The 26,204-nt window shown below is 37.5% G+C and overlaps 1 protein-coding gene across 3 annotated transcripts in view; it reads right to left on the bottom strand.

The window, feature by feature from the left end:
• Positions 1-1,889: 1,889 nt before the first annotated feature.
• AKAP11 (A-kinase anchoring protein 11) overlaps positions 1,890-26,204 on the bottom strand; it is a 44,490-nt gene continuing 20,175 nt past the window's right edge. For 2 of the 3 annotated variants that reach the window (XM_074564862.1, XM_074564871.1), the window contains exons 7-12: positions 21,418-26,068; positions 18,836-18,991; positions 14,148-14,231; positions 13,321-13,367; positions 9,356-9,516; positions 1,890-4,421 (exon numbers count right to left, since the gene is read on the bottom strand). In XM_074564862.1, coding sequence (XP_074420963.1) covers positions 4,275-4,421; positions 9,356-9,516; positions 13,321-13,367; positions 14,148-14,231; positions 18,836-18,991; positions 21,418-26,068 — 5,246 coding nt within the window. In that variant the 3' untranslated portion in view covers positions 1,890-4,274. The remainder of the gene's footprint in view (positions 4,422-9,355; positions 9,517-13,320; positions 13,368-14,147; positions 14,232-18,835; positions 18,992-21,417; positions 26,069-26,204) is intronic. The other variant, XM_074564880.1, reaches the window with a different exon arrangement.

The following is a 26,204-nucleotide window of genomic DNA, read 5'->3' as shown; positions in this document are numbered from 1 at the left end:
ACTGCTAAAACAAGGACAAATTTAGTGCAACCTGGAGTTCATAATCTGAAAACTGAATATAGTTAAATTACTAAAATGGCAAAACTCGTCACCATTATACAGTACAAGACCTTCATATTCATTGAGTACAGTTACATAAACATTTATGGTTATTCAAACTGCTTTTGGTACACAATTGCATCACTAACTGGGCTGTGAATTACTGTAACACTGCACAAATAAGCAGCAGTTCCAGCAAATTATAATAAATTTCAGTATTAAATACTATTCAGACATTACAACAGAACAAAGGCCCTCTAAAACTACAACTCCAGCTATACAACAGGAATGTACAAAGATGGTACAAAATAAAGTGACTACAGTGGCTGGGCTCTGTACTTGCCTCTTCAGAGCTCAAGTACAGTAAATGCTCGACAGTAGTGGCTCTTGCTGAAAAGCCAGAATTCTTACACTAAAATCATTCCTGAATCTCGTATTTTGCTTTGCAAATCAACTGCGTAAAACTAGGGGGTTCTGCGCTGGTGACAGTGTTTACCACTTACTGTGTTCCCATCTCCAACAATATGTGACTATAGAAAAGGTCCCGAAGTTACGCTAGTAAATGTAATGTTTAAAATCTGAAACCGTTTTTGAGAGACCTAATTAGTCTCGGAATGTGGTTTGCTTGGTTTTTTGGGTTTTATTTGTTTGGTTTTTTTTTTTTTTTTTTCAAAAAGCTTACACAATCTTTTAAAAGTCAAGAACAAAGATACTACACAAATTGCATTCAAGTGCATCATCTTAGCGACTTTTTCACATCCTCATTTTGAGACAGCAAATCCTCTTTAATTTTAGCACATGACTTTGACTTTTGTTTGGTTTTTATTTTAAGGCTTTATGCATACTTCTGTATTATTTATGCATCCCGTTCTGAATGTTTAAACTTGTTTTAAATATGGCCACTTTTAATTGTTAATTTATAGAGGGACTATTTTCAAAGTGCTTTTTCTACAGAACCTTAGGAAACATCCAAACGCTTCCATTTTTCAGAACATCAAATGTATTTATGAAGTGTTTGAGTCAGGGTGTCTTCTGGAACAGTATCACCATTGTATATATTTTCCTCAACTTAAAAATTAAATTACCAAGTCAGGTTTCCCATACAGAAAAAATGCAAGATGAAACACACTCTACCTTACTATGTTTGTTTATAAAGCAGAGTTGTCTGGTTTACATGGACCAAAACATGGTCCTTCATGTTTTTACAGTTTTCATTTACACATTTCTGTATTTGTGGTCAGGAGTTTTAAATATACTCAGTAATAGCACAACTTAAGACTCGCATTAGCAAAGAACAGCTTTCTCACTAATATGGCAGACAGCATCAGTTAAATATAGTGAGAGTAAGGTTTCCCAAAGATTATTAAAATTGTTAAATTATAGTAATTTTGCCAGGCTAGTTTAATGCTTTCCCAATTTTGATACCCAAGGATAGAAGTCCAAAACAAATTTAAAACAATTTGTGTAGACAAAAAATCAAAACAGTTTTCTAAGTAAAAATTAAGTATTTCATAACATTTTTCTCATGTAAGTTTGGAAACTATACTACCTTCCCCAAAAGCTAATAAATCAATTTCTTCCTTAATATACCAACAATCAATAGTTACATAATGTATTTGATCAAGTCTGGAAACAAGATTCCATTCATAAAAATCATTTTTAGTGCAACTATTGTCTACTTCGCTTTTTGAACAGTTGTAAGCTTTGGGAATCTCACAATCTTTTGCCTTTCTCCAGAAAAGGTCCAGAAAAGAAAAACCACTTCACATCCAATATACTGAATAAATCAGTTAAAAATTGGCTGTTCCGTTGTGTTGTTTGGTTGGGGTTTTTTTGGTTTTTTTTTTTTTCAAATATATAGCTTTATACATTTATAATGCCTTCAATATCTTTATCAATTTGGTTTTGGACAGGTACAGAAACACTGTACTAGTACTACCGTATCCTTGCGTCCTGAAATTCCTCTTGGTGAGAATGCAAGGGTGCAAAACCCAGAGCAAAATTTCGTCCTGAGGGCACTGTTTTTAGTATTTTATTTTCTTCACATTTCAATTTTATAGGCAAATTTGTACATTATTGTTGTGTTAAAGGGAAGATGTTACAGCCAAAGAATGGTTTCAAATTTTTGTCTAAAATAACTTCGAAAGTCAACCTTAAAAAAAAAAAAAAAAAGGAACAAAGAAGTACGGGGGCTGGGGCAGAAAAAAAAAAAATCCTGATGACTTTTGTGCAACTCTTCAAAAATATTTGTTACTAGCCCCATCTTCCAAATACAGGAATTAAGCTAACTTTCCCCCCTCGCTTTGGGTTCTAGAGAAAAAACAATTCCTGACGCTTGGCCTTATATTACCTATAACAAGACAAAAGACCTTGTAATGGCTGCTGGTCTTTTTGTCACATGGCATACATAGATCAATCAATGATACATGAAGTGAGGCAATAAACTATGAGCATAACAGAATTTTAAGTTACTGGTAAAACTTTACATTGTAAGTTCATATTGGTGAGATCTCATATACACCGAGATGCATATATATATCTATTTGTGTATCCACATGTGTAAACACACCTATGTGCATGTACAAACATGTTAAAAAAAAAAATCTTTAACTCAGTGAGAAAGGTGAGCTTTGTGAGATCCAAGGCAGAAATCCAGGTGACAAATGAGGACTATATCCAGGTCTCTGTAAAAGGAGCAGTGGAATGCCTTCCTGAAACACAAAAGACGTTACAAGGAGCGTGCTCTTGAGTTACCAGTGTGACACCTCACAGTAATTTAGGGGGTAGGGGAAATCAGAATGGTACACATTCCAGTAAAATTCATTAATAAGTTTAGAGACTTTATCTCTCCTTGTTCGGGATCAGAAACTTGTGCACCATATCAACAGTGCATTTTTCTTTGAAAAAAAAAAAAACTATTAAGATTCTTTTGTTCATCCAGAAGATGACTCCATGATGCTCCTGCAAGTGATATGAATTTTGAGGTGCCAACCTTGTAATTACCAGCACATGGCTTTTTCTTTCAAAGGATGTATAAAAAAAACCCCAAAACCAAATCAAAATCCAAAAAGCACTTTCAAACCACAAGATACGTAAAGGTCCAGATTTCCCTTCAGAGGCAAGTCAGCAGCATTGGTGAGAAACTTGACCAGGCTGTTAAGACGACCTGATTAAAAGTGCCTTTAAAAAAAAAAAATTCAGTGAAGGTAGTTAAGAAAAATGGAAAATCAATTTGCAAGAAATTTCCCCTTTATGTTTTAATTAGCTTTCTTTGTTAAAAGCTTAAGTGCTCACTGAGTAACAAAATTCTCTTTATTACTGAAAAGAAAGTTCATATATAGAGACTAAGAAATGAAGAATTAATCAAGAAGATGGCCAAAATCCTCAGAGGAACAAGTTTCAATCTGCTACTTTTAACACATTTACTGAGAGACTAACATACAAATTCTTCGACACAGAATTAATGTCATAGAAGTATTTGCATACAAAAAAGCTTCAGTAAGAAACTTAGCAATTTCAACTTGATTGGCAAGCTTCAGGAAACCTGGATGAAGAAGTATGTGTGAAATTATGCTCAGCTACCCACTCTGCCCTTCTACCAGCTCTATAGTAGTCAACAAAAGGGAACATGTATTTGCACCTCAACAATTTCGGAGCAGACTCTCACATCATCACATAAAGTTAAACTTGATAAAGGTGGCTGTGAAGCCAGACTGCATTAAGACTGCCACCATTTTCTGGCAACAGTGCCCTTGGGCACATAACACCTGGCCAACTTCGGTAATTTTTTTTTTTCATTGTCTGAAGCAAGGTATTGCAGAACCGATTTTTGCAGAACGTCAGTGCTCTTACTCCCACAGCAAATATAGCACATATACAAGTGGGAAAAAGAGCTATCCTGGCACAGTGGGGATCCTGAATACCATGTCCGAGACTGTCTCCTCTGAACTACTATCACAGAGAAGGGATTTTTTCATAAATATTTCAATGGTCTGAACACAGCAGTAAATACATGTTATGCGTGGGTGGACAATACCAATTACGGACTGAATAAACATACCATGTGCACAGTATCACAAAGCACAGCACAGCTATTTTGACGTTCACCTCAAAGTCTCTTAAATGCTGATAATTACTTGAACATTTATTAGTTGAATTTTACTTTACATATCCGTGTTCTTTCTATCTCCTTTCAAAAGAGGAATGAAGTGAAGAGTGTTGCGTCTTTGGATTTTTCAGATGTTTTCCAGAAGCCAACCAACCAAAGACTTATTTAGAGCTTGCTCTCCATCAGACACCTTCTCCATCATTTCACAATATTTCAGCACTGCTTGCAAGAGATCTCCAACTTTCCAATTTCTTTCTCGCAGTCTTCTGGAAAGCTAAAGGGGAGACAGGAGAACACAAAACAAAACATTTTGACCAGCACATCCTGATTAACAGTTACATAAGTTATTCTTGAAACATTAGCTCATAAGAGATCAGTTGTAATGAGTTAATCGTTATTCCCACATCTATAAAAACAAAAACTTCCGCAAGAATCAGGCACTTCTCTTTAGGGCAGTTTTCACAAAATTTTCTTCTGGTGGGAGCGACATTTTCAAATGACGTGGTGCCACAGGTATGAGGGCTGTGGTTCATCAAGACTGCAAAAAACAGGAAATTCTGAACGCAAGATTAAGACATTTGCCACCCCTCCCATGCCAATAATGCACATATAAAAAGACAAAACTCAGTCTTAATAAAAGGATGTGGATTTTCCTTTCACAACTTATAGTGTGGTTTGGGTGGCACGGATGCTACCCTCAATGAAAACAGTGTCTTCAGAGTTGGGAAATTATAACAACTTGGGGAAGAGGAAAAGGTGAGGGTTAAGTTAAGCTACCACTTGGGAGCAGAGATCAGTGTAGCTGAAAACATTTATTTTCCGCCCAGGATCCAAGCAAATAAAATCTTCCTTTGCTTATATGTCAAGCTCAGCTACATATGGAAAAAAGCCCACCCTAAGACAAGGATGAATTTACCAGTTTGCCCAGAAGTAAAAAAAAAAATAAAAAAATCTTTTATTAAAAAAACAAACAAACAAACAACCCCAAGCAAAACTCAACCCAACAAACTTTATTCCCTGTAACTTTCTGGACAACTGTCAGTGCTGCATTTAATAAATGCAATTTAGACACCCTACTTATTCGTTGGAACTGTAGAATTTTATTGCCTTTCACAGTCCCTACCATGACATTCTATGTGTTAAGTTCAAAAACAAAAAAGTCATAAATAGTGTGCAGTGAAATATCTGCCACAGATACAAAATTTAAAATTCATAATGTTTCTTCTACGAGACCTGTCAGATTGCAATACGAAATTCTATTAAAAAATGAAAAGGAAGACAATCTCTCTCTGCTTCTTTACCTAGATGATGGAACTGACAAAGAATGTGGGCATAAAAGCATATATAAAACAATTAATTTCTTGAGCAAGCAGTTAACTTGAACGAGCAAAAAAGATCGTCTCTAATTTCAAATACAATACATCCTGAACACTGAAACTTTTTTCAGTGAAAAAAAATATGGCTTTTCTACATAAAAAGAACTGAAATCTGTAGTTATTTCTGTGAATTTTAAAACAGAGGACAGGAAGCAAGAGTTTTACAGTCTATGGCAGGCAATTTTGTAAATACTGTTTGTTGGTTTATAAAATAGTAATTTTTCTTATACCAGAGGGAAGTTTTGCTAATGTTCAAAGACCTACTTCAGCAAATACAGTATAAAACCTGTGTCCAAAGAAAAAGATACCACCATTATAAGACGACAGAGCCAACACCTGGCCTTCACTAATCTTTCTATTTTAATTTAGCATTCAAACTTCAATCCCACTATTCCTTTAGCAGACTGATCCGTTTCTTACTGTCAGACAAATGAAATATTGGAGTTTATTCAAAATAGACACCGGAAATCCTAACAGCGCTAGATAAGGGCTGATTAAAAATTGCATATATATGTTTTTTTTAATCCAGGCACCTGTAAAACCATGCCATCAGGCTTCGTGAGACCCCACCTGGAGTACTGCGTCCAGTTCTGGAGCTCCTTTTTAGGGCTTTTTAGGATGTCGAGTAATGGTAGGACTAGAGGGAATGGATTAAAACTAGAGATGGGTCGATTCAGACTGGACGTTAGGAAGAAGCTCTTCACCATGAGGGTGGTGAGACACTGGACCAGGTTGCCCAGAGAGGTGGTGGAAGCCCCATCCCTGGAAGTTTTTAAGGCCAGGCTGGACGGGGCTCTGAGCAACCCAGGCTAGTGGGAGATGTCCCTGCCCATGGCAGGGGGGTTGGAACTAGATGATCTTTAAGGTCCCTTCCAACCCTAACAGTTCTATGATTCTGTGATTCTCAAAGAAGTCAAGAACTATCAATTCTAATTAACTGGTTTCTTGTTCTAGCTCCTAACATGTATTTTCTTTCCTACATATGTATTTTACTTCTTTCTGCCTTGCTAAGCATAACATGTGTCCTTAAGTAAGGGTTCATACCCAGCTGCAGCAAGTAATACCTTGCTTGATACATGCTAGGAGTATTTTTGTCTTTTATACAGCCACATCACATCAGTGGCTCATTACCCTGCTGTGATCAGCTAACACAAGCCTTTCCTCCCTTCCAGAACCCACTAACTGCTTATAGAGAAAATTACTGTTTAATGTAATCTAAAGCCCACGTAACTGAGGTAACTTACCAAAGTACCTACTAGAGGACCAAAACCCCAGAGCTGGCGAGTGAGCAGTATGTGGAGGTCAGTTTAGTTTTCTGCTGGGCTGCAGTGCCCTCTGGAGGTGCTTGTCTAGCTTTACTAGGGACAGAACTAAGAATGACTATTTATAATTTCAGAACCTCAGTTTGGGTCAGAGATCATTCCAATTAAGAAACGGGATGGAATTATGGAATTAAAAAAAAAAAAAAAAAAAAAGGTAATCCTTCCCTGCCTCCGGCGGGGGGAAAGCAGGATTTCAATTCATTTTAATATAACTGCATTTAGAGAACTAAAAATTAATCTATACAATTACGTGAATCAATTAACTATCTTAACTTTTTCATGACTACTGCGTGCCTGAAGGTTTTATGTTTTATCTTTTGGTGTCAACTCAATGTCAATTTATGACTCAAGTGTCAATTAGAAAAATCTTACAGTTTCTTAGGAGTGCATACATAACAGACATTGCTATTTGCCAGAAGGGCTCTTCTCAGTATATTCTCTTATTAGGGTAGCTAGAGTCGTGTTCAGGTACACAGCCAGCTAATAATATCTTTCCTACATTGTTCTGTGTGTTGGCTCAAAGAGTAGCACCACAACTTTGAAATCTGCTAAGTCAGACCTGCCAGAAGAATGAGAAACTCGAGAAAAAATTGAAAGGAAAAAAAAAAATAATGGCACCTGACATCTATTTTTGACTTACATGATTATGTTGCAGTGTAAGATGCAGGTGTGTCACACACACACAAAGGAGAATACTAACAACACTTGTGGGTCCTACCAGTAGCCTGCCTGAGTATTTGCAACACTGCAATTCACATACAAGCAGCATGAAATAGATGGATTGATCTTCAAAAGATGGCAAAAATGGCTCCCGAGGTCAGAATGATTGTAGTCACTAAACCCAACTCATTCACATCAAAAGAACTTCAGAGAATGCTGAGGCAGGCATGTGAGAACAGAAGAAGTGAAGTACTTTCTTCTTCATATTAGGACACTTACGATCCGTAACAGGGGAGGAATATATGAATATAAGCATTAAACCCACCAGTTTAAAATAAAAACAGAAATAGAGAAAAGTACTCTCAAACTGCCTTCTAGTTTATGAAAGCTTGAAGTCCACTCTAAGTGTCAGAACTAATGTACAACAGAATCATAGAATGGTTTGGGTTGGAAGGGACCTTAAAGACAGTCTCGTTCCAACCCCCCTCTCCTGGGCAGGGACACCTCCCGCTAGACCAGGCTGCTCAAAGCCCCATCCAGCCTGGCCTTGAACACTTCCAGGGATGGGGCATCCACAGCTTTTCTGGGCAACCTGTTCCAGTGCCTCACCACCCTCATACTGAAGAAGTCTAGAGTAACTAAGCACCATAGGTGCCCACATTCATCTAAGTTTGGGAGACTATTTAGTCATACTGTCCTCTACTTCCTGGCCACCCCCCTTTTCTCCTGAAATGATGATTTTAACTTTGGAAAGCACCAAGTTGAAGACTCATTGCTAGATTTGGGAACTGGGAGCAAGCTTTTCCTTCCTTAATATACTGATATGCACATTAAGTTGTTTTTGCCAAGATCTTAATTATTAAAAACATACTAATGGTGTCATGTTAACACTTTTTCACGTTACCAAGTCACAACATAAAAATCTTTGATAATTTATCATTCATATCAACCTCATCATTAGAGACAATGCCTACATATCTGTTAGTTTAGCCTTTCAATAGCCAGGTAATGTAAAAATAATTCCTTGGAAGAAGATTAAAAAGAGAATAGGTCAAACGTAATAAATGCCAAATCACCACGTGCAGTTTGGTGCGTAGCCACAAAGGAATAATTTTTATGATTTTATAGGAATAAGAATTTTCACTTATATGTTTGTGATGGAAAATCTCAGGTCAGTGCATATACCAAAATTTTGACCGTTCCCTAAGAGATGCCAATTGCTAAAGCCTAACTTTTTAAACTTCCGCTTTCTATTTGGTCACATATTAAATTCAATCTATAAAACCAAAACAAAGGCACGTAAAAATGAAACAATCTTACTGAGCCTTCTTTCTTAATAGTTTTAGTTGCAGTTACTTACAGAATAAAAACATATTTAATATTTAATTAGAACCTAAACTTTTTTGTGATAAGAAAATGTGCATTTGATAGCAAAAAAAAAAAAATGAGGCAGAACATCAAAATATTGTTAGAAATTAATTTGTATGAGAAGTTCTCAGGAAGATTCAGTTTATAGATAATTAAATACTAAGTAAAAATGCTCGAAAAAATACATTTTTCACTAAATAAAAATGCTGTAATTGTGTCCTCTTTGGAGTAAAACAAGGAGAACAACTAGTGTAACAAGTTAACTCAGCTTTGATTAATACTGTTTTCTTTATTGTACATACACAGGCTAAACAGGCTGTTCCACTTTGACCTCTCAGGATTTAAATAATGATTTTCCTTAACAGCAAATACCTCAGTATTATGGAGTGGCAAATGAGGCAGTAGCAGCTGGTGCATCACAGCAAATGGAAACAAAGCAAATCCTTTCCCTTCCTCACCACCCATCAAACCCAAGTACGTACCAAGACAAATTCCCTTGTAGCAGTGTCATGAAAGTGAAGATCAGACACCTCTGTTTCAGAAGCTGCCAGCCACTGGAGCGCTGCTCTGAGTTGGGGGTCCACTAGATTTGGTTCCAGATCGATATTCACTATTGCTAAAGTCTTCCGTATTCGCTCCGAACCTAACATTAAAAATACAAATCATCAAATACATAGCTTCAAATTGTTTCCAAAAAGTCTCTGTAGTTCACTGTTTAGACTATATTTTCTTAAAAACCTCAATTTAATACACACAGATAATATAAAAGGAAAAAATCATGCTGGTCTGAAGTGCTTCTGTACTTTCACATAAGGAAGCACTGTATATCCCATTTACAATTGTACGTGAATAGAGCTGAATACTAAGAGACATCTAAGCTATAACATACATTCCAAACAACAAGGAATTTAACACAGGCTTTCATAAACTTTTTGAACAGCAATGGCTCTCACATTATCCATCAGTCATTTCTGTTTCCAAACTGCTATTCTTCACCATGCCTTCATCTACTAAATTTTTAAAAAGTGTGTATTTCAGAATTCTTTCCTGTACAGGCAGACTGATCAGATCGCCTCCAATTTTTTCCAAAATATAGTGCTGTTTTTACTGAGGTCTATCCAATTTTTCAAAACTTCCTTTACAGCATGGGTTCCAAAAATTAACATTAGTATCGAAAAAAGCAGTTGCATTAGAAACACATAGAAACTACAGCATTGTCATCTTCTGTTCCCACTCTGAATTTCTGTATCCAGCTGTCACAGTAATCCACTCTCAGAACCCACTAAGCATGTGTGTAGTCCTCTCCGAGTTGTTCTTGAAGTCTCTGCTTCCAGACTACTGGACTTAACTCCCTAGAAACATAGAATATATTTGCAAAAAAAACATATGTTCATGTGCAGTTTACCTCAGCCTCACTACTCTTCCAATCAAGCTTATAAAAATTGAGGTACGTAAGGTATTCATTCCTCACTGAAGAAGTTAAGGAAGATGAAATAGATCCCCCAGGAGGAAAAAGACAGAGAAAATTAACTAGTGGAACTGTCAACATAAATGTGCTATTGGTGGACAACAGAATATTTGTCAAGGAGCCCCAAAATCTAGTATCTTTATAGGAGAAAGTCCCAATTATAAAAAAAAATATGACACTTAGTGGATAGAAAGCACTGTGGTAATGTATCACTGGGAGATTTCTATATATTGTTCAGTTTTATAAAATAGATGTACATTTGGTAATAACAAGGCTGTGTTTCAAATTCTTTGGTGAACCAGGTGCAGTCAGCTTAGAAAAATTCCTAGGTATGGCATGAACAGAACTTCCAAATGTATATGAGCAGGTACAAAGGTTTTCTACTTGGAATACTCAGTCAGTCTCACCTCCGTGCCTGGTAAGATTATAGAGCAGATCCTCCTGAAGGCACTGCTGAGGCAGAAGAATAATGAAGAGGTCATTGGGTACAATCAACACGGCTTCACCAAGGACAAATCGTGCCTGACAAACCTGGTGGCCTTCTATGAGAAGGTCACAACATCAATAGACAAGGGGAGAGCAACTGACATCATTTACCTGGACCTGAGCAAAGCCTTTGACACTGTCCCGCATGACATCCTGGTCTCCAAGCTGATAAAATATGGGTTTGATGGATGGACAATTCAGTGGATAAAGAACTGGCTTGATGGCCGCAACCAAAGAGTGGCTGTCAATGGGTCCATGTCCAAGTGGAGGCCAGTGACGAGTGGAGTCCCTCAAGGATCAGTACTGGGACCGGTCTTGTTTAACATCTTCGTCAGCGACATGGACAGTGGCACAGAGTGCACCCTCAGCAAGTTTGCCGACGACACCAAGCTGTGTGGGACGGCTGACACACTGAAGGGAAGGGATGCCATCCAGAGGGACCTTGACAGGCTGGAGAAGTGGGCCCATGCCAACCTCATGAAACTCAACAAGACCAAGTGCAGAGTCCTCCATCTGGGTCGGGGCAATCCCAAGCACAGATATAGGCTGGGCAGTGACTGCCTTGAGCGCAGCCCTGAAGAAAAGGACTTGGGGGTGCTGGTGGACGAGAAGCTCAACATGAGCCGTCAGTGTGCACTAGCAGCCCAGAAAGCCAATCGTATCCTGGGCTGCACCAGAAGCGTGGCCAGCAGGTCGAGGGAGGTGATTCTCCCCCTCTACTCCACTCTCATGAGACCCCACCTGGAGTACTGCATCCAGTTCTGGAGCTCCTACTATAAGAAAGATATGGACGTGCTGGAACGTGTCCAGAGAAGGGCTACGAGGATGATCAGAGGGCTGGAGCACCTCTCCTATGAAGACAGACTGAGAGAGTTGGGGTTGTTCAGTCTGGAGAAAAGAAGGCTCCGAGGAGACCTTTGAGTGGCCTACAAGTATCTTAACGGGGCCTACAAGAAAGCTGGTGAGGGACTTTTTAGGATGTCAGGTAATGGCAGGACTAGAGGGACTGGATTAAAACTAGAGATGGGTCGATTCAGACTGGACGTTAGGAAGAAGTTCTTCACCATGAGGGTGGTGAGACACTGGACCAGGTTGCCCAGAGAGGTGGTGGAAGCCCCATCCCTGGAAGTTTTTAAGGCCAGGCTGGACGGGGCTCTGAGCAACCCGGGCTAGCGGGAGATGTCCCTGCCCACGGCAGGGGGGTTGGAACTAGATGATCTTTAAGGTCCCTTCCAACCCTAACAATTCTATGATTCTACGAATACTATTTACATGGTCCTACAATGAAAGTAACAGAAAGACTCTTTTCAAAACAACAGCGAAATGGTGAAGAAATTAAACGGGAAAAACTTCACCAGAAAATCCTTAATACACAATAAAGCAGTCTGTTGGACTCCCGGAGACACCAAAACTGTGTAAAGAAATAAAATCAAGCACTATTTTAACTGAGCAATTTGAGCATTTGAGATGCTTTTTTAAGTTGAGACCAAAAGAAAGCAATGGTATATTGGTAACCTAGATGAAACCTACAGAGCAGAAAATATTTTAATTATAATTATTTCCTAAGGAAAAAATACTCAATAATTTAGTTTAGTTTTATTTCCTTATAACCTTACAGTCAGATCTGATTTTTAAAAAAATAAATTTAAAAGATGTGGTTCACTTCCATATATTTTTCCAAGAGCTTAAAGAAAAAAAAAAAAGAAATGACCACACATCTTTCTGCTTACGTCAAGACTATTTGAAGATGTGTAACATGACTGAATATCCTCTGTAAGTGGGCAGCAGAGGTTTCTTGAAACACTTATTTCATCTTCAGAGTATACCCAACACAAAGAAAAGCTCTGTTGCCACTTGCTCTAACATCAGCTCATCTTTAAATCCGCCTCACACACTGTGTATTCAGGCTGTCCTCATTTGAGTTAACAACCTTTGGCACTTCTATCAGACCGGAACCAGTGCAGAGATGTTCTAAGAACCATGAAGTTGTAACAAAATTTTGGATAGACCCTATTTTATATTTCACTAAGAAGAAAGAGATTACAGCAAACGTATTGAATCCAAGTTTTTTCATTGTTTCTCATGACTCCTCTTCCAAGGTTAATATGGCCAATTTGAGTAACTTCTTCAGTATCTCAAACATAGCCATGCAGATGCATTGCCATGGCTCCTTATTTTACAAAGAAGTTATTCTATGCATACAAATGTATGCTTTCAACAAGCTCATCAGAGTTCGCTACCTTACATTATTAAGTACATGTACGAGCATCAGAGACATCCCAAAGGCTGTAAATTTCAGTGGTGTACCAAGAGATGTATGTAGGGTACTAATCTAAGAATATATTCTGACACTTGATTGACATGCATTATGATGTATAAGGATAACAGGGTTGTCAGCTTGTTTTGCAGACTACAGAAGCAAAGAATTAACAAAAATAATTCATGTAGAGCGCACAGGTCAAGCACAATTCTATATGCTGGAACTGACATTACCTTCTACAGCATCCTTGGAGTCTTCATCTTTATCTTCTGTTCCATCACTGTATTTTAAAAATAAAACAAAAATATTAGTACAATCCAATATATGCACAATAAATGTAGTCAACCCTAAGACTGTAATGAAGGTTAAAGGACAGGAAGATCATAAAAGAATTACGAAGTGATCATGAAAAGAAGCTTTGCTTCTCACACCATTTCATGTTGGGAACAGATTTATTGTCAACTTCACAAGATTTGCTCTTAAGGAAAGAAGGGAGAAAAGAGAAACAAGAGAAGGGTGTTAAAAAGAAAGATTTTAATATGAAGACTTTGTAAAATAAGAAGAAAACTTGTTGATTTTAATTAAGGAAGACAGATTAGTTTTAATTCATATGCGAAAAGGCTGAGCCGTCTTATGTCACAAGTATGAACAGCTATAGATTATTCAAAGCTGTAAGTCATAAGTGTTCTAGAAAAACCAATTACCAAGCAATTTTGCAAGTTTCCACAAGCTAAAGGAAAAAACAGAAATCCTGTAGGAAGCAAGCTCTAGTTTGCATGAAAAAGTGAATCTAAAGACTTGTAAAACTGCAAGCAAGAACATGCACAAAAAGGACCTTCCATTTTGCAAGCAGAACACATTTGTCAGTTTAGCACAGCAAAATTTAACCATTCCGTATGGATTAATTAATGAAGAAATCATATTGTGATTAAATGAGAAGAGTGCGAATAAAGTACCAGCATAAAAAAAAAAAAAGCACGTATTTTTATTTTCCAAAATGATGATTTCATGCATTAATTATGAGGAACCCATCTGGTTTATATTTCTCAACTCAACCAACCTGTCTGATGTTGGAAAGGATAAATTCTCCTCATACATATCCCCTTCTAAACCAAGACTGCTCCAGCTACTGCTGTTACCATTACTGCCAGGAGAAGAAGAGAACACAGCTGAACTAGAAAAGAACAATACCTCAAACTAGAACCTTCATTTTCCTTAGAGCTGTTTTATCAAGACATTTAATGCGAGAGCATTGAAACTTCCTAAACAGGTTTGCTGGAACCGAGTACAAACCCGATTGTCAGTGCTATTCACAGCGGCTACGTGCACAATAATGCAAAACTGCTAAAGTTTCAGTACGCAGGTGAAAGTATTAATTTTTACTCATTAATTTTCCATATCAGTGCTAGCAGTAATTCTGTCCTCAGGTCTAAGCACATTGCTCGTTATTTATACAAGCTCAACAATTTCAATATGATTACTCACAGGAATATGGTTCCAACTATAATATTTGCTTAAGGACTAGCTAGGAGTTATTAAAATTATACATTGTGAAGACAACTGCACAAATAAAATCCTTCCAACTCACTCCAAAAATCCAGCAATGATCGCCAACATCTGATGAAACAGAATTCTTAGAGCAAATAAAAAAATCTTTTTAAAAAAATTCTGAATATTGTTCTACAAGCTCATTTTTTAAAAATGGGGAGGGGGTTATAGATCAGTGAAAACAATACTAAAAAGATGAATTCACTCACAGTTCATAAACATACTACTTTTATTCCATGACTACATTCAAGCCAATGCAAAGAACTGAAAAAACTGAGCATGTCCTTACACTGGTACATTTCAGGCAAGATAATTAGCAGAGTTTGTTAAGTCTGTGCTTATGTACAAGACTGAGCCACTCATATGATTAAATCTCCTGTTCCTCAACTTTATACCTCCCCCAGAGTATATCTGGAAGCTTTCCAAAATAGGATTTCAAGATAACCAGCATTCTTTGAGAAAGCTAGATTGTCTACTATAGATGGTATATGACGAGCCATGAAGCAACTCCAGAGAACAACGGCTGCAAGAAGATGCCTTCTTCACTTAAGTTTTGCATGACTGTTAAAGCTCTTCTTTTCCACTCATTCCACTCAAGGTAAATACTAAAATTTAAAACCATGAATGGTGTAAAGAAACATTTCGAGAGACAGTCATTAATCTATTTCAAGAGTCTGCCAGTAACATCACCACCTATCAGTGTCCCTTGCTTTCCAGTATGCCAGCTTGGATCCTAATTTCAAAACAGTAACAGCAGGTTAGCAAGCCTGTAATATGAACACACCCTAGCAGACAAATATATATGTGTGTGTGTGTGTGTGTGCAAAGAACAATCAAACAGTTCTCTCGTTATGCAAAAAAGAAAAAAGAAAATTAAAGAGCAGCAGTTTCCAAATCAACCAACTTGATCTGCACAGAGAATGCAAACCTGGTCTTAAGAACATGTCTCAAGCTACTGTGTGAGACTATCCGAAGTATTAAATTTGGTTTGAATTACGTGGATAGAAGAGATTTAACATAGCCTATCGATACCAATACTTTGCACTCAAACAGCCTCTTTCACTTAAAGTTATAGATGCATAACGTAAGTGGAAGTAAAAGCTGCCCCAATTCTCCGATCGAAGGAAAAAAAGTATTTGCAACCTAACAGAATGACCTCACACATACTACTATTCTGATTAGATAAGAGATTAATGTATTTTTAAGATGTCAAACTTAGTCTGAAATAATCATATATTTAATCATATGATTATAATGCATAGCAACGTACAAGACTTTTTTGTATAGTGATCTTTATTTTGTTTTACGATGGCAAACTAACAGTCTTAAAAGTAAAGTCCTGCAACCACAGAACAAGCAATAGACAAAGGCATTATAATGCTTCTGTAATGCTTCATGCAGTTCTTCAACATGAGCCAGCAGAAGAATTAAAAGAAAAGCTTTCCACTTGGGAAAACATATGACAACTATAACTCAGATCATCTGCTTTGAGATTCTGCATTATGTACATACAGCCAAAGGCAAGAGACTTCTGCTCTGAATTATAACCTAACCTGGATGCTCCAATTCATGCCCTGGAAAAGCCTACATCTATGCCTATACCTATACATTAACTATAGAGAAAGCCTAACACTATTTTATTTCTCAATTAAAGTAACTAACATTAGGCACGCAAAGCAGAAGATACAAGAACTCCCCTGCATAACTAACTTTACCAAATCTGCTAAAGAACTTTCATTCCTATTTCCATTCAAATGGAACTGCAAGGATTGTGCTTTGATAATTCTTTCCAAGTTGTCTTGCTGCCTTGTTTACAGATAGTTTAATCCTCTGTGAAGTACTGAAGTATAATTTTTATATTGATCTGAGACACAAACAGCATATACCATTTCAACAGAGCCACTACAAAAATGTTGTGGGGGTTTTTTTCCCCCTGAAGTAAAGCAACTCAAGGTAAACTGAACTGGACCATTGCAGCTTGTACTGTTGTGTTGTTTTCTGGAGATTGCGATCCTGTGTTCCAAAAAAATTTCAACTACCGTAAATAGAATCTCTGGGTTTATCATTACGAAGATAATTTCCAAAATGTCAGCTAAAGGAGTCTCAAGTATGAGCATCCATTGAACACTGCAAACAGCTTGGAAAATACTGGGGGAAGGGAGATGTCCTCTCTCACCAAGTAAAACTTGTCTAACGTTCACTATGCCACTTAATTATATTGTACCAACACTACTAAAAAATTGGTATAATGATATCTAGTACCTCAAAGATAGTACAACAAGACTGCTGACAGCTGCTTAGACACAAGGAAGCCACTTGCATTAAGAAACAGCTGCCAGGGGAGCAATGTTACCTGATAGTACACTTAAATGTTTCAAATTGACATGGTTTACATATAACCATCCCTAACTATAAGGAAAAAAAACAAAACCAACCAAACAAAAGAAACCCCAAAACGTCAAAGTTTCAACTGTTGCAACTGCATAATGAATGCCCCTTCTATGACTGAATGGCATTTTCCTGTTTAATAAAACAGTTATACTAAAAAGAGAAAATGAAAGCAATAAATTTTCATCAGTGCCATGCAATTTTTTATTTCTTTAGAAGACGATAACACTGTTCTAGAAACAGTGTTATTACTGAACCTTGTTTTGTTACAGAAGGTCTCCCCCCAAATATATTTTTACTCAGGGCAATAACCCCAGGTCCTGTCACTTCCACCTGCTAAACCTCAGCAACACAAATGAACACATGTGCTGCTACCAATCCACAGCTGGCTTTGTAAAACTAGCTCATCAATTTGTGCATGCCAGTTTCTTCTGCCAACACCTTGCTGTCCAAATCATGCCTCCCCTTCTCTGAGTAAAATGCTAATTTAGTTCACTCCTCTTATGAGCCACAGATTTTCTTGCAAGTTATAGAAATTACCTTTTTTTCACTTAAATCTGTTTTGGGGATGATAAACACACAACAAATACAACATGAGCACTTCAGGTACAGCAATATTCTTAAACGTTTTTTTTCTAGCATCAACTAACCTATATTTTATTCACTATTTGTAACTGCCAGTATACTGAATACTATTCCTTATACTCTGGATTTCGTCATGTAAGTCTGAACTCATTTTCACTCATTCAACAACAGATGATATTTCATTAAAATAACTTTAAGGCAATGTATTCTCTTACAAAATTATTCAGTTGTATGAGTGATAAATCATAGTAGTGGTTTGATTAAATTACTTAGTTCAGCAAAACATGAAAAATATCGTACACATTTAAGCAAGTAGTTTCACTTTGATACCAAATAACCCATCTGCACACTACATAAGGAAGTATATCCCCCATATTTTCTCTAATCTCAGTGACGCTGTAAGCACTAACTAAAAAGAAAAAAAAAATTTCTCCCCTGTTTCTGCTGTTCTTCAACAGAAATGCTGATCTTTCTGCATTAACGTAAGTGGTATATCAATCATAAAAAACTAACCTTACTCATTCCTCATATATTCCTTATATAGAAGCTTGGGCCACAACTCTCAATATAATTTTCCCTGGCAACAGGCAGAGACATTGCATATCTTTAAAATTCCCATTCTAATATTTGTTAGTTATCAATCAGCCGGGGTAAGTGTTGTGAGAAGCTCCATGGAAAACGTTACTACCCTGAACAGGTAAGTTACAATATTACAGACCTGTAAGCTCATGGCTAGTAGTACATAAATATTCCACCAACATCAGTTAGAACAGCTTATAAATTCAACTCCCAAAAGAGATAAAAATTGCTGTTAAAGCTCCTCATGCAAAGTATTCAAGAATAGATGATTCTTAATGATTAAGTTTTAGTATTTCAGAGCAAAACTAAAAAACAATACTTTCCAGTCGTATTTTATGCATCGTGGTTGTTTTTAAAAGGTCTGTATCTTTCACTAATATTTAAATTATATATGTACAGTTTTACTTGATGTGACTTCCTGATATCAATGCACACTCCACACATTTACAGAGTGTATAATATGAACATTCCCGGGCAACAACATTTTGTAAGAACACACAAGCATAATATCAGAACCCTATATAATAAAGGGGTTATTGTGAAGCAAAAATAAGCTCTTCTCCCCCAGCCCCCAGGAGAAAACCACTTGATGCCAAGTAATTTGACATCAACGTAACTGTTTAACTATACTAACGTGTTTATAATTACCTGTCACTGAGGTGAAGAAAACTGCTGCTCTCATCAGGATGTTCATCTTCAAAACTTAGATTGGACCAGCTGCCCGTGCTATCATCACCAATACTAAGACTCATCTGCTGGCTAACAATAGATTCAACAGAGTGAAATCCTTCTCTTCCACCAGAGCTAAACAAAAATTTAAGACAAAAACATCACTGCATTTCATGCTGATCTGTGTTAGTTCATTTACAGCAATTTAACACCATTTCAAAGACACTGAAGTCCAAGGGGAAAAAAAAAAGGGGGGGGAGGGGCATTAATTTGTACCCTATTCTCAACATAAGAAATGGACCACCCAAATGAATTTGAAGTTTCATTGCTATTTGAAATTTCATTGCTATTTGGAATTCTTCCACAGAGGGAGTGGCACAAATAATTCTCTCATTTGGAAGATTATTTGCTATAAAACACAGAAGGCATTTTAGTCTTACAGACTGTCTTACAGAAACTTTTTAAGCAAAAGACTTAACATTTTTGAACTTGTTCACCATAGCAGTTTGGCTGCTTCTCCTCCCTGCTTTCAGGACAACCAGCTACATGGTCTGCTATTGTAGGCAAAGTGCTGAAGTACCCACTTGTGTTTAAAACATTAGGATACCGTTTTTTAAAAAGGCCTTTCTGTAGATAAAGATTTGTCTTTCTGCTTCAAGGAAGTGTAGCAACACATGACCCATACAGAATTTTTCCCTCAGGAAACAAATTTAAAATCTTACCCAAAAAACAATCAAGCAAGTATGCTCAATAGAAGGTAGCCTTTAAAAGGCAATTCAAAAGATCTAAAAAAAAGGTTACAACATGAGAACATGCAAACTGTGATTACCTACATAGAAATTAAATGGTAGAAAGTTCAAGAAAAATTATCATCCTACTACCACCATAGCAAGGAGCCACTATTTAAAAAGCTACCCTTAACCACATCACAGGCAACACCTTGCTCCAGCGAGCATGATTTTTTGCAGACAAACATGTAGCTTCGAATAAATAGTTTAACTGTTTGAACTAGAACCCATTTGGGCAATAAAAAGGTGATTTTCCCCCATTTTTAGTTACAGTTATGCCAGGACTAGCAACGGTTCTTTTCCCCACATAAGGCAGCTTCTCAAGAAACATGTGCATTACACACCATATATTAGATGATGATGTAAGAAACAAATTTTGTCATGTTAAAACTGTAATATCGCCTCTTTGCCACAGATAAAATAATAAACAGCATCTCTTTGAAACCTGTATTTTATTGCTGTTATATTCTAACTAGAAATTTTAAATAATATTTTAAGTAGTCATTCAGAAAAAGTATCTTTGATACTGCAGGTATAGAAAACCAGCACCACATTACTACTATTTTTTTGGTCACACACTAAGGACTCCACTCTGTTGTACAGAGAGCCACAATATACATCTTATTAGCATTTTTACGCTGCTAGAATTTTTACTTGAATGCTTTCATTGAAAGGTCATAGAAGTTAAAACAGATCTTGTAGTTTTCTGCAAAAGTTACCCCCACACACAAAACAAAAACTTTCATTCGCATGTATGGAGCACAAGCTAGTACGTATGGGTTTCATATCAAACCCCGAAAAATTTAATTCGTTCCCACTGTGGCCATTCATCTACTGAACATGTAAAAAATAATTTTATTATTCATCATGATGCCCCTTCTAGAAACCAGGAAAAGAAAACTTTAGCTATTGTGAGGAATTCCACCACAAAAATCATAGGAAAACAAACATTACTATAAATTGGAAAAGACAACATGGTAAAGACTGCTTTTGGACCTGAAGAGAAGGAATTTCAAGTCATTCTGATCACTGCAGTCTGTTTTAAGAAACAGTTGCCGTTTGCCCCAAAGTCACTGTGGCACATATTTCCTATTTATAGGCCTATTAAAGGAAACAGTATATTAGCGTTTGCTAAATACACAAGAATGTGAAAGTCAGTTCCTTGTCTGCTGTATTACTATCGTATAAGCTAAAGTGTGTTTTAGTAAGTTGTTTTTTCTTTAAGTAAGAGGGGCTTTTTTTCCCCAATAATAAGGACACTGTCATCACACAGCCATAATCAAAATAAAGCCTTCATACTATAAAGCAATGGCCAGTTTGGACAGTACCAGATGCTGGTCTTAGTGACAAATGCAAAAATAAACTTTTTAGAACAGAAGAGGAAATACAGGTAGGGAACAAACCTGGATTCTGTCATGGCTCACAGATCAATAAAACACTTAAGGGGTACTATTCTCTACTGTAGGTAAAAATAACAGCATTTCAAGTTGAAATAACAAGTTCCACTTATTAGTCACCTACTGGAATATATGCACACTGATATACACAGAAACCTTGGTTTCAAGCTCACACAGGTAGAAAAAAGACTTTTTTTTTTTCTAGTTCTGAATCATTTAAACATCACCAGAGGAATAAAAAGAAAACACGCAGAACATAAAGTGTAAATTTCTAAAAAAAAATAATTAAAAAAAATTCCTTCTGAGCACATATTGGTATGAACAATCCTTCTTTTTCTGGTACAGAATGCAACAAGTAAGAGAAAATTAATATTACCTTATGTTAACCGCCTGACCAATATTAGTCATAGCTGATGTCATTATTTCAGTAGTAAGGCTTTCAGCAAAACTGACTCCATCTTGTCCAATACCACTGTCAGCTGTCAGACTTGTGTAACTCAGCTCTCCTTCTGCTTTCTCTACGGCCGCAGTAGCCCCCTTGTCAGAAAACACTATCTTCTGTTCTACATCAACGTGAATTTTAGGAATATCAAGCTGAAACACTCTTGATTTTTGACAGGCACCACCTAATCCAGAATGAAGAAAATGCCTCACTGGAATGGAGGATTCTTGCGCAGGCAGGTGATGAGACGTACTTTCTGTACAGTACCGATGTTCCTTCATGCTGCAGCATCTACAGACAGTTCCAGAAAAAGGAGACAGTTTCTCAGTATATGAGAGCCTATCCCCATTTTTTCTGTTTTCCGCCACATGGAGAACAGCCGACTCTAAACCCATTTCTAAAGTATCATCTGCTACTTTCCTAGCATATTGTTCTATAGTTTGAATTATGCCTTCGCTGTAGCCACTTTCATTTAAACTGCCTGTACTATGATACAGTTTATGATCTGGGGAGAAAGGAAGAAATGTCCTAGAAAATCTTGTTTTAATAAGATCCCCTGTGACTTCATCAAATTCAGTCTTTTTATATAGACAGGAATCTGTCAGAGACTTTGGTAAACGTGTTCCCGACGTTTTCAATTTCTTCCTGACATCATAAGTGATACTGCAAGCAAGGGATTCTGAAAAATCTAACAAGTCCATGCATTCTGTTCTCTGTGTGCCGATACTCCTTTCGCACGTTTGGTCTTCACAGCGATGAATGCTGCTTTTCGTTTGCTGTACTGCATCTTTATTCACCGTTTTGATCAGCTCCAGCTTACCATTTACCTGTGCGTTTTGCCCAGGAAGTATCTTTCTGTTGTATCTCCATTTGGTTTTTCTAGCAGCTTGCTGTAAGCCCGATTTGATAGACCTGTAAACCAGTCTGCTAGCATACTGATCCATCAACAGTTCAGCATTACCGCCTTCTCTTTTCAAAACTCGAATAATATGATCCGCGTATTCGTCAGTCACACTTTCACAGCTTGGGTATTTGGAAGTCAAACCTGTCATGCCTGAACTTTGCGGTAAAGGAAGTACAGATGCATCTCTCTCCGCCAGCCACTGGTCCCCGCACCATTCGTTTGAACTACGCTCTTTATCACCTTTCCTCAGATAAAGGCAATCCACCTGACAGTTAACCCGCTTCAACCTCAACAGTTTACAATGCCTTGATTTCACCATCTTCTTGGCCTCGTTGATGACTTTTCCTGCCATATCACCTGCATAATTCCACAAAGAAGTGCACGTCTCTTCTGGGATGTTTATAAATGCAGTATATCCACATCTTTTGTTTTGCATACCTAACTGAACCTGCCTATCAGCTTCTCTTTTGTTGGTTTTACCATCTAAATGGGAAGCAGCCATTTCAGTCGCTATTGAAATTATATGACTAGCTAAGCAATCTGCATACTGAACGGTTTTTTCTGAACACTCCTCTTTCTCAATGGGCATTTCAGAATGATCTTCATCTTCACTACTTTCCACTTCTTCAGAAAGCGACCGCATGAGTTTCAGCATAAATTCCTCATTTTCCAAAGAGTCACGTTCAGTTTCAGACAAACCACCAACGGATGGATTGTACGGTGTAGAAGGTGGTGTTGCAGGTGCAAATTCCTTTGCTAATTCTCCCTTGAGTTTCTTAGATAGTTTTCTTAGGTTTCTTTCAGAACTACTTTGACATGGTACTAAAGGGGTTGGTGGGGGTGTACCAGGCATTACACAGGTACTTCCATCCTTGAGACTTGATTTATCTTCCATGTGCAAAGCATCTTCACTGCCAAACATCACTGAAGAAAAGCTATTTGCATGCAGAAAACAATCAGCCTGCCTGTAAGTCAAAGGTCCTGAGGATGGTTTCTGAGTATCGTGCTTTTTTGAGGGCTTGTTTAAGTGTGTTATTGAGCAGCTTCCTGTGTCAGTGAAGTCCTCTAGAACATGCCTAGCAAAAGTCACAGTGGAACAAGACGGTGGTGATTTTGAAGAAAATCTGTGTCCTTTTTGTTCCTGCAAATAATCTTTAGGTTCTGAAAAACACTGAACAGAATGAGTTGGAGTAAGAAATTTACACGGATTATTCAAAGGCATCTGCTGTTGTTCCACAATTACAGAAACATTACTTTGTTTCTCAGCCTCTTGCTTCTTTATTACAAATTGTTCTTTTCTGCTGATACCTGTGTAAGTCTGTGAGCTCACATTACATGCTAAATTCTCACTAGTGTTGCATAACGCAGTTTTACTTTCATCCACAGATTGTTTTATGACGTACTTGGCCAACTGATCTGCAAACACACTCTTGGGGAAATCTTCACCAACACATTGCACATAAGGTTTTTTATCTATTATTTTTCTTGTTAAAAAATCTGTATACTCTTCTACTGCTTTTGTTACTCTAGATGAGGTTATGGCTTCATAAGCTTCATTTACTATCATATCTACCATAGTTCCAGAAAAAGTATTAATGCCTTTCGACCCACTTGTTAATTCTGAATTATTGTTCATTCCAGATCTGTTATTTGTTTGTTTGGTATCGTTTTGGTTATGTAAGAGTGATGGAGTACTTTCAGTACTTTGACTGTGATCTGAAGTTAGGTATATATTTCTGTAAGAAGTAACTTCCTCCTCTCTCTTTTTGCTTGTGAAAAATGGATGAGTGGAGTCTTTGTATACTTTCATACCGTCATCGGAATTCGGAGCAGTAGATACTTTTGCTTTATAAGCATCAGAGGAAACCTGATGTTGATAAAGAGCTCTTCCAGCTAAGGGCACAGGTATTGAACTTACAACACCAGAGGTGCAAAACAGAGCTTGCTGTACTGTATATTCCTTCTTGGAATCTTGGATGGGCTTCAGTGCTACCCTATCATTAAAATTAGGAAAAACTGTGGAAGTCCGTGTTGACTCTAACATACTTTCTGCACTCACATATTTGATGTTGTCCATGGAAACGCTAATGGCTGCTTGTGTTGTGAAGGTCACATCAACCTGAGACAGTTCAATAAAAGCCTCCTGAATGACAGATTCAGACAAATCTCTGGCATAGGATCTTACCACTTTGTCTTCATAATCAAAAGATGAAGGCTGTGCAGCTGTAGGTGTCGATGGATACGAAAACTGGCATACTTCCATTATTCCTTCAAACACAAGTTCTTCAGCAAGGTCTGCTGCAAACCGGGCAACGGTGTTGGTAAATATTTGTTTCTTTACATGCCGCAGTTCTTTCAAAGCACCAGTTATGGCTTCACTCACCAAAAAGTTTGCTATCCCATTAATGGCACGCTCCTTCAGGGAGATTGCTCTACGTCTTCCAATCTCATAAAAGGCCATTTGAAAGACAGAAGAAGTCAACCTAGCAGCCAAATGACAAAGAGCACTGGTGCACGAAGAAACGCCTTTTTGCAGGTCTTTAAATGCACTGCCAAAACTTTTTTCAACTAATTCAGTTGCAAATTTCTGAATGCTATCTCTAATCATTAATGACTTATGTTTAGATTTGGCTTGTTTATCTGGCTCTTTACTAGTTTTCATTCTGAGATCTGCAGCTTGACCTTTTTTCTCTTTCAAACCAATCCCTTTGTGTTTTGAATCATTTCCTGCATGTACTTGTTCCAATGAGGACTCAGACTGAAAAACAGAACCCAGTATTTCAAATGAAACACTATCAGCGTATGCTGAATAACTACTGTAGAGCGCATCACGGTGATTTTGACCTGTCCCATCTCCACCAAGATTAATTCGACATAAACATTCAGAAGAACCACAGCTCCCTAGTGGACTGAAAGCTGATGATCTAATAGGGCTGAACAAGCCTCCATTCTCTTCTCCTGATGTTTTAACTGGGCGAGGGGAATCCGGGACATCAAAGACGCTGCTATACGGCGATTCTGGTTTACGAGGAGTTGGTTTCTTTACATTGGCTGGGAGAGTGGGACGATCAAACTTGAATTTCTGAGGATTCATTGTAATGCTTGCAGAAGACAACTGTTCATGTGCAGCCCTCCTTTTCTGTGAGGGATTTCCTACAATGGGATCCCTAATAACTTTGCAAGAGTTTTCCAAGGCTTGTTCCAGCTCATCAAACTGATCAAAACTATCAAAAAATTCACTTACTTCTGAATCTGAATCCTCTATACCATCTTTCACTACTGGAATTTTTGGCAGCTGAAGTTTTGCCTTCAAGCTTTTTTGATACCCTTCTTCATCTAAGAAGATGATGGGGCTTGGGCTAGAGCAATCTGACTCTGAGGATTCAGCTGGAGAGGAAGAAAATAACGTTTTACGTAAAAAATTAACACCTTGATCAGAAGGATTATATGGCTTATAGAAACTCCTTTGTATCCAAGGATCAGAAATTGAAGTTGTAACTGAATTTTTTACTGAGGACAGTTCCTTAAGCCCCAAAATATCAATCAAAGTAGAAGATCTGGCAGATGACTTTCGACGTGCAGAACCCACAAGGACCTTTGAGTCAACAGCTTCTAAACATTGAGCAGGGATGGTCTGCGAAGCAGCATCTCGATGGTTTCGAGAAGTAAAGCTACATGCACCTGAAGAGGGGAGGAAAAAAAAACAAAAAAGGGAAAGAAGAAAAGAAAAAAAGTTTGCACCGAACTGCAGAGAACTGGAGGCGGATTTTGATGGCAACTGCTGTGCTTGTTTTTGTTGCAAAATGCTAGCTGATCT

This window comes from Larus michahellis, chromosome 1 (assembly GCF_964199755.1).
Source record: "Larus michahellis chromosome 1, bLarMic1.1, whole genome shotgun sequence".
NCBI classification, from domain to species: domain Eukaryota; kingdom Metazoa; phylum Chordata; class Aves; order Charadriiformes; family Laridae; genus Larus; species Larus michahellis.
This window is presented reverse-complemented; position numbering and strand designations above follow the sequence as displayed.